This window comes from Oryx dammah, unplaced genomic scaffold (genome assembly GCF_014754425.2).
Source record: "Oryx dammah isolate SB20612 unplaced genomic scaffold, SCBI_Odam_1.1 HiC_scaffold_3, whole genome shotgun sequence".
Classification (NCBI taxonomy): Eukaryota; Metazoa; Chordata; class Mammalia; order Artiodactyla; family Bovidae; genus Oryx; species Oryx dammah.
In genome coordinates this window covers 101,455,261-101,474,471 of record NW_024070187.1, presented here as the reverse complement: position 1 = coordinate 101,474,471, position 19,211 = coordinate 101,455,261, and the positions used below count along the sequence as shown (strand labels likewise).

The window sequence follows — 19,211 nt, the reverse complement described above, 5'->3', positions numbered from 1 at the left end:
ATCACCTCAGTTTACCCACCTGTAAAAGGGGCTCCCAAACCATCCCTGAAAAACTGTGGCAGGGACTCAATGAAGACATGTGTGTCAGTCCAGTCTGAGATAGGCTAATGGTTGCCTGATAGTAAAGGGTTCAAGCCTGGGCTGGAAAGTGGTCACACAGTCCACACCCTTTGCTCTGTTGGAGCAAGATGTCCTGGGCTGAGGGCCTTGGACTCTCTGGAGCCCAGGCCACAGGGGGTGAGAACCAGCCAACAGGGATGAGAGGGACCAGAAACTCAAGGAAGACAGAGCAGGGAGGGGCCACATTCCCCACTGGAAGGAGAAAGAACTAACATGGATTGAGGCTCAGGAGGTGCCCAGCTTGGCACTGCTCCTGGATCATCCCAGCTGATCGCACAGCCTAGGGAGAGGTTACCCCCTTTCCCAGGAGAGCACTGAGGCCCAGGGAAGCCAAGGGACTTGCCCCAGGTCACGCTGCTGGGGGCAAAGCATCTCAGAGCTGAACTGATTTCAGAAATCAGCCTGTGCTGTTTCCCAGGCAACCAGGCAGTGGCTGACTAAGAGCAGGAAAGGAGGGTCACCCCCGCTCAGGCCTGGACAGGCACCATCTGCTTCATCCTCAGAGCAGTCCCAGCGGGCCAGTCATCTATAGAGGAGGACACGCGGTGCCCACAGTGGACCTCAGGGACTTTCCTCATATGTGGGGGCACCAGAGCTCCGACCCCAGGGCTGAACAAGCCTGGGTCTCAGCCCCTAACGGCACACATGGGCGACAGAGGTTCTGGGAGATGCTCTGGAGGCCTCTGCCGCTGGAGCTAAAGGGGTCCCTCCAGTCTTCTGGCAAAGTGCCATCAGGACTGTCTCTGTGGACCCTCTGACCACGGAGCAAAACAGAGTGTACCCGGGCGATGTTGTTTTCATGGTGCTTGTAGGCTCTGCGTTGCATTTGGTACCCGTTGTTGTCGGAGTAGAGGACCCGCCCAGTGATGAGATTGGTGCTGGTCCTCAAGATGGCCTCGTGGTTCAGCTCCAAGGGGCCCACCCTGTACTCCTGCTCTATGCGATGACACAGCAGCTCCCCGTCAGCGCCCAGGGGCCCGTGGGCCAGCCGGGAGTAGATGGTGTACGTGGGGTCACTGTCATTCACCGTCCTGGAGGAGGAGCAGAAGAGATACGTCAAGCTAGGGGAGACTTCCGGACGCCAGTCTCTCCTCCTTTCCTACCTTCATCTCCTCCTCTTTCCTCCCTCCCTTCTTCCTGCAGGGCCATGTGGGCAGAGGGGCTTCTTGGGCAGTAAAACAGGAAGAGCCCCCCTTCCCTGAAGGCCTGGAGCATCTGGCCAGGCCTGGGTGGCTTATTTCTCTTCTGTTAATGAAAACACAAGAACTGCTTTGGTGTGTAATGTCATTGCCACCACGGGCTACTGTCCCACCTCTGAACTTAGATGCCACCAAGGTGACACAGCACAGGCAAGCACAGCCAGGACTACAGAGGCTGGACCAACTCATGTCTGCACCGAACTTTCTTTGAGATAGGACCGTGTGTGAGCACAGGCGCAGGAGCTGGGTGTCTGGAGCAGACGCATTTCCCCATTCAGCTGCCCACGAGCACCCACCTGTGTTGGGCACAACCAGAGGGGCTGACCTCACCTGTAGAAGTATTGCCGGATCTCGGTCATGAGCTCCCCCTTGACGATCTCCATTCCCACACTCTCCCACGCTGGCTTCGCGGTTTCACTGGACATAAACACATAGTTATCGGAAATGGGTCCCTGATCCTCATCATCGTTCACCTCGTACTCCATGAACTGCTGGGTTACTTGTATGGCTTGGTTATTCTGCCTGCAGTGGTGGGAAAGAGAAAAGAGCGTTATCCTCTTGCTGATCTCCCATCCCTCTGATGGGAACCAGGCTCACAAGCCTCTATACAGACACCAGCCTGGAACCAGGAGTGAACAGAACTGACCTCTGTAGAACCTGGGGGGCATATCTGTCAATGGAATATTACTGAGCCCTCAAGAGGCCAGGAGGGTCTCATCCATGCTGCCATGTGGACGAATCTTGGAAATGTGATCCTATGTGAAAGAAACCAGTCTCCCAAGGATCCCAGGGGGTGTGATTCCATTGCCAGAAATGCCCACAGAGGCAAATCCAGAGAGACAGAAAGGAGATTCCAGTAGCCAGGGCCCTGGGGGAGGTGAAAATGGGGAATATGAGGATTCTTTTTGGAGGTGATGGAAATATCTGAAAACTGTGGCGTTTCCTGCATACCTCTATGAATACAGGAAACAGCACAGACGAGTATGGTGTAACGTGGTGACTTGTATGGTATGTGAAATATACCAACACGCTTGTCATATATGAAAGAACAAAGGCCCTCCTCCAGCAAATGCCCTGGGGTGGTCTGCACACATGGTGGCTGCCCCCCTCAGGTCTCTGCACAGGCAGGTCCTTCTAAGGAACCACTGTCCTCTCGTCTGACCCATGGATTCCCTCCAGACTGCAAGGCCTCAAGCCTGGCTCTGGGTGTCTCATCCCTGTCAAGCCTCCTCTGAGCCGCCCTCTCTCTATTCCAACAGGCTTCCCTCTCTGTGTGGCAGGTGCTTTTGTACCCCTTCTGGGAGGTGAGGGAGCCCGGTAAGAAGCACACCTTCCCTCACCTGAGCCCAAAGCACCTGAAGACACACAGAGGCCAGGCAGATGGACAGCAGGACACTCCTGGGAAGGGCTGGGCGGGGAGGTGGCTTGAGTGTGGGGCACCTGTGGGTGGGCAGAAAGGGATGGCGAGCTGGAGCCGGCCCTTCAGGGGCGTCCCAGAAGGGGCGTGGGGCCTGACTGATGACGGAGCCCAAAGCCGGCCTGCAGGCTTCACCTTTCCCTGCCTGACCAGGGAGGCTCACATGTGCTGGGGTTGTACCCCACTTCTCCGGCTCCCCCACACCCCCTGCTGACCTCTCATGCTGGATCCTGTGGGTCTTGGTTGCTTTTGTGGCACAGCCTAGATTCACACAACCTAGAAATGAAGCTGGCTTCATAGCAAGGGTCTTCATGACCATCATGTCCTTGCCATGCCAGTGAAGAAGTGAAGAGGCAGGTGGGGCATTACCTGCCCAGGTCCCAGGACCCTCCTGTCCTCAGAGGCAGCAATGGCTGCACCTCACCTCTCCCAGATGCTGTGCATCAGGTTGGTGTCCTTGTCCAGGTACACGGTGTAGCAGTCATTTTCCACATGCACCAGGCGCCTGGCCACGCTTGAGTCATGTCTCCTGGGTCTGCGGCCAAACTGCTTGGTGTTGGCCATCGTGGCCTCAGTCTCCTGAGTGTCCCCCTTGGCCCTCCTGCTGGGCTTGATGACATAATACTGGTAACTGAGTCCTGGAATCGTGGTCAGCACAAGCAGGTCATAGACAGATGGCGTCTCCTTTGAGTTCTGGACCTGCGAGGCCAGAGGGACAGGATCACATGTCACGGGGGAAGACATCTCAGTCTCCTTAGCAACCCTGGGCTTACACAGCTCCGGATAGAGTGCTCGCTCCCCATGGGGGCAGCAGGGTCATTCATCATTGGGCTGAGCTGGGCTCGCCTCCTGCATCCTCTCTGCTCAGCAGGGTCCTAGCCCAGCCCCTTCTCCTTCCTCCTTCCCTTCTCCTTTGGGGCTGAAAAATCAACGTCCCTCCTTCCCAACTCTCCCTTCTGTTTCCGCCTCTGAGCCTTTGCTCACGCTGTGCCCTCGACCCAGAGGGCCTCCTCTTTGGAGGGAGCTCTCTTGTCTCTTCATCCTCCAATTTCCCAGAGGAAGGAGGTTTTCAGGTCATCCCCCTAAGATTTTCCCTTTTCAGGTCATCCCCCTAGGATTTTCCCTATCTCCAAGTTATCTGATTTAGGGATGGGATGAGGACTCTGGGTCCATGCAGGGAGCCCCCTGACTCTTTAGGTAACAGGTGCCATCTCTGGGCTTCTGCTGGGGGTTTTGTGGTATAGTGGGGGGCTATTAGCAAATTTATGTGGCTTCTTATAAGATGGACTGGGACCTGGGCCCCTTTGCTTCAGTACTGCAATGCTTGGACACACTTCTCTTCCAGCAACAAAATATGAAGAAATTGTATGGGACCAAAAATAATCACATGCATGCCCAGTTGGGGGCAAATTCTGGACAAAAGATACAAAAAGGCCAAAAAACATAACTGTGACTTTTTTTTAAAACAGTCTAGAGAGAAAGCAGGGGTCAGAGCAAAAGCATGGGCCCTGCACACACCACCACCTGAGGGGTGGACAAACACCTCAGCCACCCCTCCGACCCAACTGCTGGGCACACCCCCACCCTCGCCCCATGTAAAGAGCCAGCTCCCCTCCTGGAGAACAAGCGAGCAAGGGAAGCTATTGTTTGTGTTTGCCCCGCCCCCATGCTGCCACAGGGGCCCCAGGAAAGCCTTGCCTGAGTTTCTTGGTCTGGCCTCTGATCAACTTCTACTAATTAAAAATGTCAAGTACCCCGGTCAGTGGGGCTTCCCCGGTGGCTCAGGTGGTAAAGAATCCGCCTGCAATGCTGGAGACCCAGGTTCAATCCCTGGGTCAGGAAGATTCCCCTGGAGAAGGAAATGAGAACCCACTCCAGTATTCTTGCCGGGAGAACCCCATGGCTAGAGGATCCTGGCAGGCTAAAGCCCATGGACTCGCACAGAGTCAGACACAACTGAGCAACTAACACATTCACGCTGGTCAGTAACAGACCCTCCAACTCAGCCTTTCTGTGAACAAAAGCAGGCATCTTGCCCCACCCATACCCCCCAAACGTGTCCTGAAGCTTTTCCTCCACTATAGTTATCATGGGCCACATTCTTTACCTTCTTATTTTGTTCTGTCTGGATCCCCCTGCTAGAATATGAGCCCCCAGGGGGCATGGACTTTTGTTGGCTTGGTAATTAAAATTTTTCCAGCACCTAGATTAAGGCCTGACACATAGTAGGTGTTCAATCATCTTTAAGAGCATTTACTCTTGGTGGGTATCGCTTTTGCTTGGGGAGGGGGATGTTATGTGTTCAGTCTGCTCAAGCCAACACCCATCAATGTCAGAGGAACCCTTCTTCTCGGTCTCAGCTAAGGACTACTGCCTGGACTGCTAGGTCCTCACTCCTTGCCTTAACTGTCCTTTTCTGTGTCTGTTTCCTGAATCCGTGGGGTTTCCAGTGTCCAGGGGCCCAGAGTGGGTGTTTAGGAGTGTTTGCAGAAAGGTTGCTGATGGCAGAACCTCTTCCACTCCACCAAGGAAGAGTCGGCTGGGTGACAAGTAGGGTGCTGTCTGGGACCACATCCAGTTCCAGGTCTTGGGAGGAGATGGGGCAGGATCACCCACTCATCCTGGATGAGGGTGTTGCTAAGACAGAAATTTGCCCCAGCCCCTAACAAAGCACTTCCATAAAGACCCACTTGTAAGACTGCATGGATTTTCCTACACAAAGTGGGAATTTTGATAATACTATGAAAGTGAAAGTGTTAGCTGCTCAGTTGTGTCCGACTGTGGCCCACCAGTCTCCTCTGTCCGTGGGATTCTCCAGGCAAGAATGCTGGAGTGGGTTGCCGTTTTCTTCTCCAGGGCATCTTCCTGACCCAGGGATCGAACCCAGGTCTCCAGCACAGAAAGCACATTCTTTACCACATGAGCCCCGAGGGAAGCCCTTATAATATTGTATATATGGGGGGATGCCACCCACGCAGCCCAGACCACAAGGAGACTTCCCAGGCTGGGGACGGTAGAAGGGATTTCAGGCCAAATCAGATGCCCAAAGCCTAGGATCAGTGCCTTGGGTGGATCTCGCTGACCCTGAGGACAATGTCCTCATAGTGACCGTGGGATTGTCATTGCTCACTAAAATGGCCCTCACTTCTCGGTGGTCCCTGCCTAGAACAGAGGCAGCAATCGCAAGTGCAACCGAGGCAGGATTCCTGCCCATACCTGTGCATGCACGGGGTGGCCTGACTCATCTGTGACGCTGACCTCGGGGAAGTCCACAGTCAGGGTGATGATGGTGGTGACTGTCCAGGCCAGGGGGTTGTAGATCACGGCAAAGTATCCCCAAAGTGCTCAAGGCCTGCACACACACAAGAGGTTTACTTGCTGCCACGTGACACACTCCACACACCTGGGTGCCCCTTGGAACAAGGGAAACTGAGGCAGGTGAGACAAACCCTGCAGACTCCAGGAAGAGGGACAGACAGACAGGGCCTCAGACATGCAGCCCCTCCACACTCTGTTCATGGCACTGTCCCAGTTCCCAAATGTGGGGTGGGGGCTGTCCCTCCAGAAGCTGAGGGTCCATGTACTCCTCACCCATCTCTCCCTGTCAGCCCAATTTCCTGGTGAGTACACTGAGGTCCAGAGAGGTAGAATCACCTGCACAAGGCCTGGCGACTCACCTGGATGGGGACTCAGAGTCTGAAGCTCAGGTGGTTGGGCCCCCTCCCTGGTCCCAGAAGCTCTCTTCTCAGAAAGGGGCCTAGACTCTGCCAGACTGCAAGGGCTCCCAGCAAGGGCCTTGCTTACCTGTGTGGGCTGGGAACCTGTCCCGGATGATGGCAGACATCAGCTTCTGCACCCCATGCATCCCGTTGTTCAGGCGTCCCACAAACGTGTCACTCACCCTGGGGGTGTGAGTCCCGGTGATGGCTTCGTGGTGCTGGACCTGTGTCGCCGCCCCGAGCAGGACAAGAGTGGGGTCAGGACCTGCTCCTGCTCAGCACTTGCTCTCCTGGGACCCACTGGGTATGGGCCCTCTTTCCCTCTTAGCAGGTGCTAGTGGAGAAGGTGGGGGTTCCCCCCACTTTACAGAAGAGGAAACTGAGGTCAGAGAGGCTGATGGACTTGCCCATCTTTGAAGACCTTGTGAAAACCTATACCTGACTCCCTGGGACAGAAAACAGACTTTCAGAGGGACCCTCCCCAGCTTGATCCCCGAGGAAGGCTTTCTTATCTCTCCCTGCTATTCTTTGGAACTCTGCATTCAAATGGGTATATCTTCTCTTTTCTCCTTTGCCTTTCGCTTCTCTTCTTTCATAGATATTTGTAAGGCCTCCTCAGACAACCATTTTGCCTTTTTTGCATTTCTTCTTCTTGGGGATGGTCTTGATCACTGCTTCCTGTACAATGTTATGAACCTCTGTCCACAGTTCTTCAAGTGCTCTATCAGATCTAATCCCTTGAATCTATTTCTCACTTCCACTGTATAATGGTAAGTGATTTGATTTAGGTCATACCTGAATGGTCTAGTGGTTTTCCCTACTTTCTTCAATTTAAGTCTGAATTTGGCAATAAGGAGTTCATGATCTGAGCCACAGTCAGCTCCCGGTCTTGTTTTTGTTGACTGTATAGAGCTTCTCCATCTTTGGCTGCAAAGAATATAATCAATCATATAATCAATCTGATTTCGGTGTTGACCATCTGGTGATGTCCATGTGTAGAGTCTTCTCTTGTGTTGTTGGAAGAGCATGTTTGCTATGACCAGTGCATTTTCTTGGCAAAACTCTATTAGCTTTTGCCCTGCTTCATTCTGTACTCCAAGCCCAAATTTGCCTCTTACTCAGATGTTTCTTGACTTCCTACTTTTGCATTCCAGTCCCCTATAATGAAAAGGACATCTTTTGGGGGTATTAGTTCTAGAAGGTCTTGTAGGTCTTCATAGAACTGTTCAACTTCAGCTTCTTCAGCATTACTGGTCAGGGCATAGACTTGGATTACTGTGATATTGAATGGTTTGCCTTGGAAACAAACAGAGATCATTCTGTCATTTTTTGAGATTGCATCCAAATACTGCATTTCAGACTCTTTTGTTGACTATGATGGCTACTCCATTTCTTCTAAAGGATTCTTGCCCACAGTAGTAGATATAATGGTCATCTGAGTTAAATTCACCCATTCTAGTCCATCTTAGTTCACTGATTCCTAAAATGTTGATGTTCACTCTTGCCATCTCCTGTCAAACAGGAGAATTTGCTTTGATTCATGGACCTAATATTCCAGGTTCTTATGCAATATTGCTCTCTACAGCATTGGACTTTACTTCCATCACCAGTCACATCCACAGCTGGGTGTTGTTTTTGCTTTGGCTCCATCTCTTCATTCTTTCTGAGTTATTTCTGAACTGATCTTCAGTAGCATATTGGGCACTTACTGACCTGGGGAGCTCATCTTTCAGTGTCCTATCTTTTTGTCTTTTCATACTGTTCATGGGGTTCTCAAGAAAATTAGAGATACCAAGGGAGCATTTCATGCAAATTTGGGCACAATAAAGGACAGAAATGGTATGGACCTAACAGAAGCAGAAGATATTAAGAAGAGGTGGCAAGAATACACAGAAGAACTGTACAAAAAAGATCTACATGACCCAGATAATCATGATGGTGTGATCACTCACCTAGAGCCAGACATCCTGGAATGTGAAGTTAAGTGGGCCTTAGGAAGTATCACTATGAACAAAGCTAATGGAGGTGATGGAATTCCTTCCAGTTGAGCTCATTCAAAAACTAAAAGATGATGCTGTGAAAGTGCTGCACTCAATATGCCAGCAAATTTGGAAAACTCAGCAGTGGCCACAGGACTGGAAAAGGTCAATTTTCTTTCCACTCCCAAGGAAAGGCAATGCCAAAGAATGCTCAAACGACTGCACAATTACACTCATCTCACATGCTAGTAAAGTAATGCTCAAAATTCTCCAAGACAGGCTTCAACAGTATGTGAACCATGAACTTCCAGACATTCAAGCTGGATTTAGAAAAGGAAGAGGAACCAGAGATCAAATTGCCAAGATCTGTTGGATCATAGAAAAAAGTGAGAGAGTTTCAGAAAAACGTCTATTTCTTGTTTATTGACTATGCCAAAGCCTTTGATTTTGTGGATCACAGCAAACTGTGGAAAATTTTTAAAGAGATGGGTATACCAAACCACCTTACCTGCCTCCCGAGACATCTGTATGCAGGTCAAGAAGCAACAGTTAGAACTGGACATGGAACAACAGACTGGTTCCAAATAGGAAAAGGAGTACGTCAAAGCTGTATATAGTCACCCTGCTTATGTAACTTATATGCAGAGTACATCATGAGAAATGCTGGACTGGAAGAAACACAAGCTGGAATCAAGATTGCCAGGAGAAATATCAATAACCTCAGATATGCAGATGACATCACATTTATGGCAGAAAGTGAAGAGGAACTAAAAAGCCTGTTGATGAAAGTGAAAGAGGAGAGTGACAAAGTTGGCTTAAAACTCAACATTTAGAAAACTAAGAACATGGCATTTGGTCCGATCACTTCATGGGAAATAGATGGGGAAACAGTGGAAACAGTGACAGACTTTATTTTTTTGGGCTCCAAAATCACTGCAGATGGTGACTGCAGCCATGAAATTAAAAAACGCTTGCTCCTTGGAAGAAAAGCTATGACCAACCTTGATAGCATATTAAAAAGCAGAGACATTACTTTGCCAACAAAGGTCCGTCTAGTCAAAGCTATGGTTTTTGCAGTGGTCATGTATAGATGTGAGAGTTGGACTATAAAGAAAGCTGAGCACTGAAGAATTGATGCTTTTGAACTGTGGTGTTGGAGAAGACTCTTGAGAGTCCCTTGGACTGCAAGGAGTTCCAACCAGTCCATCATAAAAGGAATCAGTCCTGAATATTCATCGGAAGGACTGATGTTAAAGCTGAAATTCCAATACTTTGGCCACCTGATGTGAAGAACTGATTCATTAGATGAGACCGTGATGCTGGGAAAGATTGAAGGAGGAGGAGAAGGGGACGACAGAATACGAGATGTTTAGATGATATCACCTACTTGATGCACATGAGTTTGAGTAGGCTCCAGGAGTTGGTGAGGGACAGGGCGGCTGGGCATGCTGCAGTCCATGGGGTTGCAAAGCATCAGACATGACTAAGCAACTGAACTGAACTCCCCAGCTTCACCTCCGTGGCCCAGTCATCCCATAAGTACTGCTAACCTGCTCCAGACATGCTCCAGACGTGACCTTGACACTTGTCTGCATCCTACAGGGGCAATATTCCTCACAGAAGAGAGTTGAGTCTCCATCTCCATGGGGTGAAGCCACGTTTGTCCTCACTCTGATAGCTGGGAAAGTCAATCCATTTCACCACCCACCCGACTCCCATATACACAATGACTAGTCCTGCCAACAGTTCTCTTTATGAATGTCATGGCCAGTGTGGCACATTTCTGACTGGAGACAAGTTTTAGCACTTCATGGTTCTCATCAGTATAGTGGGGGACAAGTGGAGATGGAAATTTTTGGACATCTTTTGTGGCAGCCACCGAGATCAGCAGTTTATATGTATCATCGTATTCTACTGCCTGCCACCTGTCAAGGTGGACATGGGCTTCTGAATATCCAGGGAGAGAATCAGGCTCAGAGAGGGAAAGTCACTTGCCTGAGGCCACACAGCTCAACTGAGATGTGAACCTAGACAGGATGGTTGGGGCACCACTACTGCTCCACTTTGCCCTTTACCCTCTGGGTGAATCTGGTTCTAAAGCCACAGGTGGAAGTCTGGGGACCTAGCCTTGATGCAGCTTCATCATGCTCAGTCCTGGGACCCAAGGTGACCTCAGTGTTCTCATCTGTCAAGTCGACCTGTAGTGACCGGGGACCGGGAGGACCTGGTGGCCTAGGGAGGCGGAAGCACACACCCAGGAAGGTCGATCCTGTTCCTGCCACTGAGAGGTGTGGCGTTACCTCGGAGACCACCCAGCGGAGCTGATGGAGCTGCTGCAGGGCCCAGGCCCGGTCCAGGAACCGGTGTGGAGCCAACATGAAGCGTGTGAACATGGACTCCCCGGCATAGAGCAGAGCGCTGGCTCGCCGCGCCAGCCCCTTGAGCCCACTGCGGGAGGCGTAGAACCCGGTCCAGGAATGAAACATATCTAGGAGAAAAAGGCCAGTAGTGGGTGTGAGGTCCTGCCCATGGAGGCCCCTGAGCCCTAGTCTGGGAAGGGCTGAGGAAGATTCAGCCAGTGAAAGGTCTGCCTGGATAACCCGGGAGACAACCCAGGATAGGCATTGATCTCAGGGCTCCTACCCCAACTAGGCCAGCAAAACCCAAGACCCCTGAAAGGCCTGGGTAGACGGGAAGGTCTGGCTGGTCTGGGCCAGGCCTGGAGAGGCCTGGATACTGAGGTGACAGGAATTATGGAGCCATAAATCCCACTGTGAGCCTGCGGGTGCTAAGCCATTTCAGTCGTGTCCAACCCTATGCGACCCTATGGACTGCAGCCCGCCAGGCTCCTCTGTCCATGGGATTCTCCAGGCAAGGATACTGGAGAGGGTTGTCCTGCCCTCCTCAGTGTGAGCCTGGAACCTGGGAAAGCCTGTGAGCAAAGGTCTTGGAGGACTTCAGGGGAGGAGGGAGTGGGATGAGGGCCAAGAGGACAAGACCCAGAGGGGAGGGGCCTGGAGTGCTGGCAGCCCCTGTGTGTGTCACTTCTAGGGTGAATAGGAGCCTGGACAGGCCTGCATATCAGGGGGGGTCCCTCTGGCTGCCTGCAGGGAGGGGCAGGAGAGGTGGTGGCAGCTGAGAGAGCCCAGTAGACACTTGTCCTGACTGAGAGGACAAGCTGGGGGTGGGAGGATGGAGGCTGAGCTCCTTGGGGTCAGGCTGTCTCAGCAGGTGGCTCAGTGTTCCCTACTATTTTTGCTGCCTGCCTCCTCCCCAGGCTGGGGGTGGTTTGGTGGTTTAGTTGCTAAGTCATGTCTGACTCTTGCAACCCCATGGAGCCTACCAGGCTCCTCTGTCCATGGAATTCTCCAGGCAAGAATACTGGAGTGGGTTGCCATTTCCTTCTCCAGGAGATCTTCCTGACCCAGGAATTGAACCCAGGTCTCCTGCACTGCAGGCTCATTCTTTACTGTCTGAGCCACCAGGGAAGCCCAGGAATACTGGAGTGGGTAGCCTATCCCTTCTCCAGGGGATCTGCCCAACCCAGGAATTGAACCGGGGTCTCCTGCATCGCAGGTGTGTGTGTGTTCAAAGTCACACATTGCTGTGTGTAAATTCTTTACCAGCTGAGCTACCAGGGAAGCCACACAAGAAGCCAGTCCTCCCCTAATCCGAGGTTCCCGGGAAGTGTCCTGAGAGCTAAACAGCTTCCCCTTCTCGCCACTCAGATGAGAGGCCAAGGCTCGAGAGGCATGACCAACCCAAGTCTGAGGGAGTCAGGGCAGCGGCCAGCCCAGAACCAACCCTGCCAGTGGGGGCTCATCCTGGTGTCTCTTTGCAAGGGAAGGAAATGAGAAGAGAAGTATTTATGGTTGAACTGCCATGTGGGTGTCCCTCCAGTCCTCCTGGAACCCACTTCACTGATAACAAAGTGGGGGCTTAGAGAGGTGACATCACTTACCGGAAGCAACTCAGCCCGCGAGGCGAGGAGCTGTGATCTAAATCCAGGTGAGCGTCCGAGTCACCGTTTGGGGCCAGCCTTCCTGAGGCACTGTGTCTGCCGAATGATGAGGGCAGGCAGGGGACAGGCCTGGGACAGACCTAGCTCCAGGGACCCTGGCCCCATGGTGAATGTTCAGCTAGAGGATGCCCCTGTGAGCTCACCTAACCTGTCCCTTGTGGATAGCCTCACATCTGCTCTCTCCCTTCCGCAAGGACCTCTCCAGCTGAGTGACCCAGCATGGACCTGGGGCTGGGCAAAACTGGCTGGAGGCAGGGCCTGATTTTGTGTCCCTGGGATGTCCTGGCTAAAGCTGACCTGGGTCCTTTCCTCTCTTACTCCCCAGACCTCGGCTTCTCCTTCTGGGCAAATGGGGAGCAAGGTAACAAGGATCCTTCAAGGGCTCTCATATTTTATGTAGTGAAGGTATTAGATGGTTCAGCAATTTGAACAACCCCATTCCCCACTGATGCCCTGAGCAGGGCCTGAGCTGGGGTATGGAGGGTATTTCTGCCTCCCCAGATCAGTGTGACGCTGTGTGTGGATAATTCCTGCCTGGCTTACAGACAGAGGAGCTGGGTCAGCAGGGGGGCAGGGGTGGGTCAGCAAGCAGTGTGAGTGTGGCTCATCCTGGGAGGGGTGTTAATGGGCTTCCCAGGGGCCACCTAAAGCCCTGAAATGGCTTCCTCAGCAGGCACTGCCTGGATCACGTCTAGGTTTTGACCCAACACAACAAGACAGAGTTGACGCCGGAAGCTACATCTGCTGAGCGCTTCTTTTGGACCACTTACTAGGCTAAAACCTTATTGTTCCACTTTGTTTTGACACGTGATGGACTAGGCAAGATCAATGCTCCCCCTGTTTTACTGACATGGGACAGTGCCATGTCATGCATGTACCCAGGCCGAAGGCTCACCTCACAACCTTGAAATGACTTAGACTGTACTGTCTGCAGCCAGAACAGTCCTGGCCTCTGGGACACAGGCTGGAGGGAGACAAGGTCCCCCAGTAATGACTAGGTGGTAATAGAAGAAAATTGGGGCAACGAGGGGCCAAGTGACCTAGCCTTAAAGTCAGGAAAGGCTTCCTGGAAGAGGTGACGCTGCAAGACAATTAGGATTTGCAGGAAGAGAAGGTGCCAATAGGGCACGCCTTCGGGCAGCACTGTAGTTAAAGGCATAGAGGCAGGAACCCACTCTGTGTGGACAAGGGTGAGAGGCTCAGTGTGGTGGGAAGCAGGCTGTGTGTCTCTATGAGTCAGGTAGGTGGGGCAGGGACCATCTCTGCCCCAGTGCCTCTAGTAGGTTCCCAGCACTGTGCTGAACAGACACTGAGGTGGGGGAGTCTTGTACCTACCTGGCACCAAATCACCATCTCAGTCCCCAGAGTCACATACCTGAGGAATAGGGCAGGAAGTCGCAGTGGTTTCAGACATGCCCTGACATATGTTTAGAGTGTATGGCTTGGAAGTAGTCGCTCAGCGTGGCATACTCCAAGAAGATACCAATCTTGGGTGTGAGGCTGTTGATGTAGTTCATCAGACAGTCCATGTTGGCAAATTGCACTGAGGCATTGAAGAACTGCCTGTAGCACCCATGTGGGCCAGAAGCAACATCCTGCACTCCTGGAAGCAGAGCCCAAACTAAACAGAGTGAGTTCCTCTTCAACTCTCTCCCATTCTCCTTGGTGGGCCACAAGTTCCCAAACCAGTTCCCAGGCCCTGTGCTCTAGATGTTTCTCTCTGCCCCTCTCTCTTTCTCTCTCCTTTTTTTTTTTTTTTCAGATTTTATTTTATTTTTTTACTTTACAATATTGTATTGGTTTTGCCATGCATCAACATGAATCCGCCACGCGTGTACACGTGTTCCCAATCCTGAACCCCCCTCCCACCTCCCTCCCAGGTTCATTGTTGCATTATTTAAAACAATATATAGAGTCAGCCTATGTGTGCATCAGTGGATGAACAGATAAAGAAAATGTTATATGAATATTTATAAATGTGTGTATGTATATATATAAATATATATATAGTTATTCACCAATAACATCATCAATAAAAAAACAGGAAATCTTGCCATTTGCAGCAACATGGATAGGACTTGAAGTAATTATGCTAAATGAAGTAAGTCAGACAGGGAAACATGAATGCTGTATGATCTCACACGTGAATTTTTTTAATGGAGGTAATAAAAAAAAATAAGCTTATGCCTGGAGAGAACAGATTGGTGGTTCCTTAAATGACTGATGGAAGTCAAAAGGTACAAATTTCCTTCGACAAAATACATAAGTCTTGGAGATGCAGAGTACATCATGGTAACTATGGCTAATGATACTCTATCATGTATTTGAAAGTTGCTAAAAGAGTAGATCTTAAAAGCTCACATCACAAGAAAAAATTTTGTAACTCTCTGTGGTGACAGATATTAACTAGATCTATTGTGGTGATCATTTTGCAATATATTCATATATGGGGTCATTATGTTGTATTCATGTGACTAATATAATGTCATATGCAATAAAGAAGGAGAGAGCTACAGTTCTAAAAAAAAAAGTACCCCCACCCCTCAGTAGTCACAGTATTCTATGTTTTCCTTGTTGAAATTTGGCTTTGGGGAAAGTACATAAATTAAAATTATAATGAGAATATATGTAAGAGGCAGGGCTCACAGGAGCGAAAGTCTTCCTTTGACTGAGATGAAATCATGTAATGGATAAAGTTGTTCAGAGGCATTTCACGTGTATCTCAACTGTTGGACTCAACTGAATGTCCAGCCACCTCTGAATGCATCTTTATTAAACCCTGCAATTCCTGGCTCGCAGAAATCTTGCAGAGGAGATTATCCGGCTCTCGTGGGTGTGTGCATGCTCATTCGCTTGGTCATGTCCGACTCTTTTGCTGCCCCTTGGACGGCAGCCCACCAGGATCCTCTGTTCATGGGATTTTTCAGGCAAGAATACAGGAGTGGATTGCCATTTCCTCCTCCAGGGGATCTTCCTGACCCAGGGATCGAACTCACATCTCCCAAGTCTCATGGCGTTGGGAGGCACATTCTTTACCACTGAACCACCAGGGAAGACTCTAGTGGGCACAGCAAGGCAAGAACAAAGAAAGTTCTCTTTCGGTTTTGACAGGTGAGTCCAGGCAAAATTAGTCCTGTGAGTGGCCAGAGTGATGAAACCTTCAGAATTTATTGCTCTCAGGCTGGCCAAAGAGATATTTCATAAAATCTATTCTCATCTTCTCTCTCTCATGAATTCTGTGATGAGCTCACCACAAAAACTCATGAGAGTGTATAGCACAATAAACAGCTTAACTTCCCCGACAGAGGTGGGCAGACCCCTGGATGGGGCTGAAGCTGCCCCAGGGTGAAGGTCTTTGATCAGAGGGGAAAGAAGGTCATGACTGGATCTCACGGGGGCCTCTGAGTGTGTTCAGAACCATCTCCAGAAAGAAATGCCAGAGCAATAATATGTTGATGAAGCAAGCCTAGATTTATAAATCCTCCAGCACCCCACTTTGACAGTCATCATAACGAGTAAGAAGTAGGAGGTTACAGGTAGACTTTTATAAACTTTTGTGACCCGGACCCAAGTTACTTTAGGCAGGCGTTTCTTTTTTCCTTTGGCAAACATCACATTCTGAACTCCCAAGGCAGTAAAACTGCCTGGATGAAGACTAGCTTGGTTAGAGCTGCAAACAGGTCGAGGGTATCAGCAGGTACAGAGGCCAGACCCATCATGGCAATCTCTGGGTGTAGTTGAGGAATCAGGGCCTGGGATGTCCTCCCTTACCCGTGGCCAGAGAACATGTCCTGTCTGGAACCAGATGAACTGTTCCCACGCGTTGATCAACAGTTTCTCGGTATACATTTGAATGTTGTCCTCACTGACAGGCATGTTACTGGGGGTGTACATCTCATCCATGCATTGATCTTGGAAGAAAAACCCTTCACTGAGAGACAGGGAGGAGTGTTAGGGGGCTGCACCCTGTAAAGGAAGGCAGCCTGGGGTCCAGGTGGACCAGAAGAGCTCCGTGAGGCCAGACTGCATGTGGGCCAGCAGACCCCTCTGCAGGCCTCCATCATCCATCAGTCAGACAGGCAGGTCAGTGGTGGGCAGATGAGAGCTTTGTGGACAGAGGGCCACATTTCAGCCCTGTGGGGGACCTCAAGCACATCTCCTTACAAGTCCTGTGAAGCCAAGTGAAGCTCACAACTTCTGGGCCCTACTTCCACCATACGGATTAAGTGAGGACCATCTTGACCTCCTTCCTTATGTCAGCTCCATGCTCATCAGATCCACTCCCAAGGACGCAAAGAGGGCTGGGGCCAAAGGTAAGCCAGGAATGCAGGCACCATGGGCACCAGACTTTGAGGGTATCTTGATACCTAAATTATGGTATTTTAACAGTATTTTTAAAGTAAAAATGAATCTGAAAAACTTCTTGATGAGCAGAATCTCAAAATTCTGTATAAAGACAGGCCAGCATGTTGGAATCCACAGACACTAATATGATTTGGGAGGCACCGAAAGTGAACTTCTGGGGTCTGGATAGCCCACAGGAAGGGGGCCACTTGCCTCTTTGCCACTCATGCCAGGCAGCATAGAGGTGACATCTCAACCAGGCTCCAGGAATGACCACTCAGAATCTCTGTGAATCTCAGTTTGCCGATCACTAAGGTATACTAAAGATTGTTATGATAATTAAAAGACAGTAGTTGATGGAAAGCACCAAGAAACAATGCCAGGCACAGAATGGGAGCTGACATCACTAACCTGGTAGTGAGCCCCTACCTACCCTGTACTCCCAGCTGCCCGTTCATCCTGTGGACAATCTCCCCTCTTCAAAGAGCCTCAGCCTCATAGGCTCAAAGGAACAGAAGGGGACTGAACCCAGGTCTTCCAACCAGACAGCCCACAGAAGGGCTGTTCCCATAACTTGGAACCTTGGAGCCGCCTCCTGAGCCCAATGTTGCTGCCCCTCGGCTGTTACTGCGGGACCTTGGCTGGGTGTCTAGACCTCAGTTGTTCTTTCTGTAAGATGGGTGCTTGGTGAATCCCCTCAGGGGTGGCCATGAGGGTCGGGGCTGATATGCTTCAGGGAGAGGGCTGGGAACAGGGTCTGGCCCAAGGCAAGAGCTCACGAGCAGTAGGCGTTCTCATCCAGGACGTTCGTGAAGATTTCCTGCTGCGCCAACAGGGACCTAGATCCTCTCCACACGAACTGCTTCTCCTGCAAACCCAGAGGGAACAGTGAGGGCCCAGGGGCAACAGGGCTGCGGGGCTCCCCTCCCCAGAGCCCGCCTGAGTCTCATGGCTGCCTGCACCCCGCTCCCCTCTCAGTGGCTCATGGCCAATGTCGCCCTCTGCTGCCTCCTCCTCAAGATTCCTCCTGACCTCCCCAAAGCCACGGGGGGTGGAGGAATTTGCCCTTCAGAAGGCTCCTGCCTGTATGTTCATCCCACCCCTCCTCAGGGCAGGACATGCTGTCAGAACCTGCCAGCCATTTTCTCACTAACTCTGCTTGAATGCCCCCAGACACGGGGGGCTCATCACCTATCACTGAGGGTGCAGTTCATTTTTCAAGGTCAGATGCCTAGAAAGAGTTCAGAGCTACAAAGCAAGGATAAAATCCTGTTTCTGTGAGTACTACCTCCGATTCATACACCGTTCACCAACTCCTCTGTGATTTGGTCTCTGAACATGAATCTCTGGGAATCAGACCCAGCTCACAGAATAACCTGCAGGAGAATCGAGCTGCTATGGGAAGTGTGTGCAGTGTTAACTGCGGCACTCAGTGGGGTCATTTATTTTTCTTGCCCACCGAGAGCCCAAATCCTCTTTGATAACTCCTGCTGGCCATGCTACCACTGCTCTCCAAAACTTTATTACCTGAGTGATCCTGCACAGAATCCTTGCATTTTGGCCTAATTTTCCCATTTATGAAATGGAGTAAATTATACGACTCCTATCTGTAACTGTGTGAATAACGTCCTAGAAAATATATATTGAAATCTTAACCCCAGGGCCTCAAACATTGGTTCTCTATACTGGTAACTGAGTAACAAGGGTAGGCCCTGATCCCATATGACGAGTCCTCATAAAAGGAGGAGTCGGACCCAAACATGAGCAAAGGAGGATGATGGGCAAACGTAGGGAGAAGTCAGCAGTCTGTAGGCTAAGGATGCCTGAGGCCCCCAGAAGTAGAGAGAGGCCCAGAGCTGACCCATCTGAATACTCTCAGAAGACACAATGCCCTATCTAGGGTTGACCTCAGCCTTCTGACCTCCAGGCCTGTTAACAACACATTTCTGTTGCTGGAAGTTCCCAGTTTCTGATACTTTCTTCAGACAGCCCCAGGAAATACAGAAACCACATCACAGGCTGCTGTGAGGATTAAAGGAAACCCAGAGGGTGGTGGCTCCCGCCAGGCCTGGCACTTCGTAGATGGCAAAGGCAGTGTCTGTGTGGTTGTTGACTGTTACATTCACTCATGCTCGCTGCCCACCCATCAGAAGAGTTATTGTGTCCCGGGTACCCTGAACCCCCCACCGCCTCCTCTCTGCATCGAGCATGGTTTACTGAGTGCAGGTCTGTGCCAGTCCTTTTGGAGACTCAAAGAAGAAGGCAGCGCCAGCCCAGCTGAAGGGGGAAGGAGACTCAGAGCCACAGGCATCTGAGCTGGGCCTGCAGCTCAGCCAGGAGCTAGACCTGTGGGAGGAGAGAACCACTCATGCTGGAGGGCACAGCAGGGCAAAGATGAGGCTGGGACATCCC

At 51.0% G+C, this 19,211-nt stretch overlaps 1 protein-coding gene across 1 annotated transcript in view; it reads right to left on the bottom strand.

The window, feature by feature from the left end:
- Positions 1-19,211, bottom strand: part of LOC120861625 (epididymis-specific alpha-mannosidase-like) — a 34,584-nt gene that overhangs the window by 8,518 nt on the left and 6,855 nt on the right. Inside the window, 9 exon segments of the mRNA XM_040237333.1 lie at positions 902-1,151; positions 1,650-1,841; positions 3,161-3,435; positions 5,953-6,080; positions 6,526-6,679; positions 10,735-10,922; positions 13,831-14,050; positions 16,227-16,386; positions 17,579-17,667. Coding sequence (XP_040093267.1) covers positions 902-1,151; positions 1,650-1,841; positions 3,161-3,435; positions 5,953-6,080; positions 6,526-6,679; positions 10,735-10,922; positions 13,831-14,050; positions 16,227-16,386; positions 17,579-17,667 — 1,656 coding nt within the window.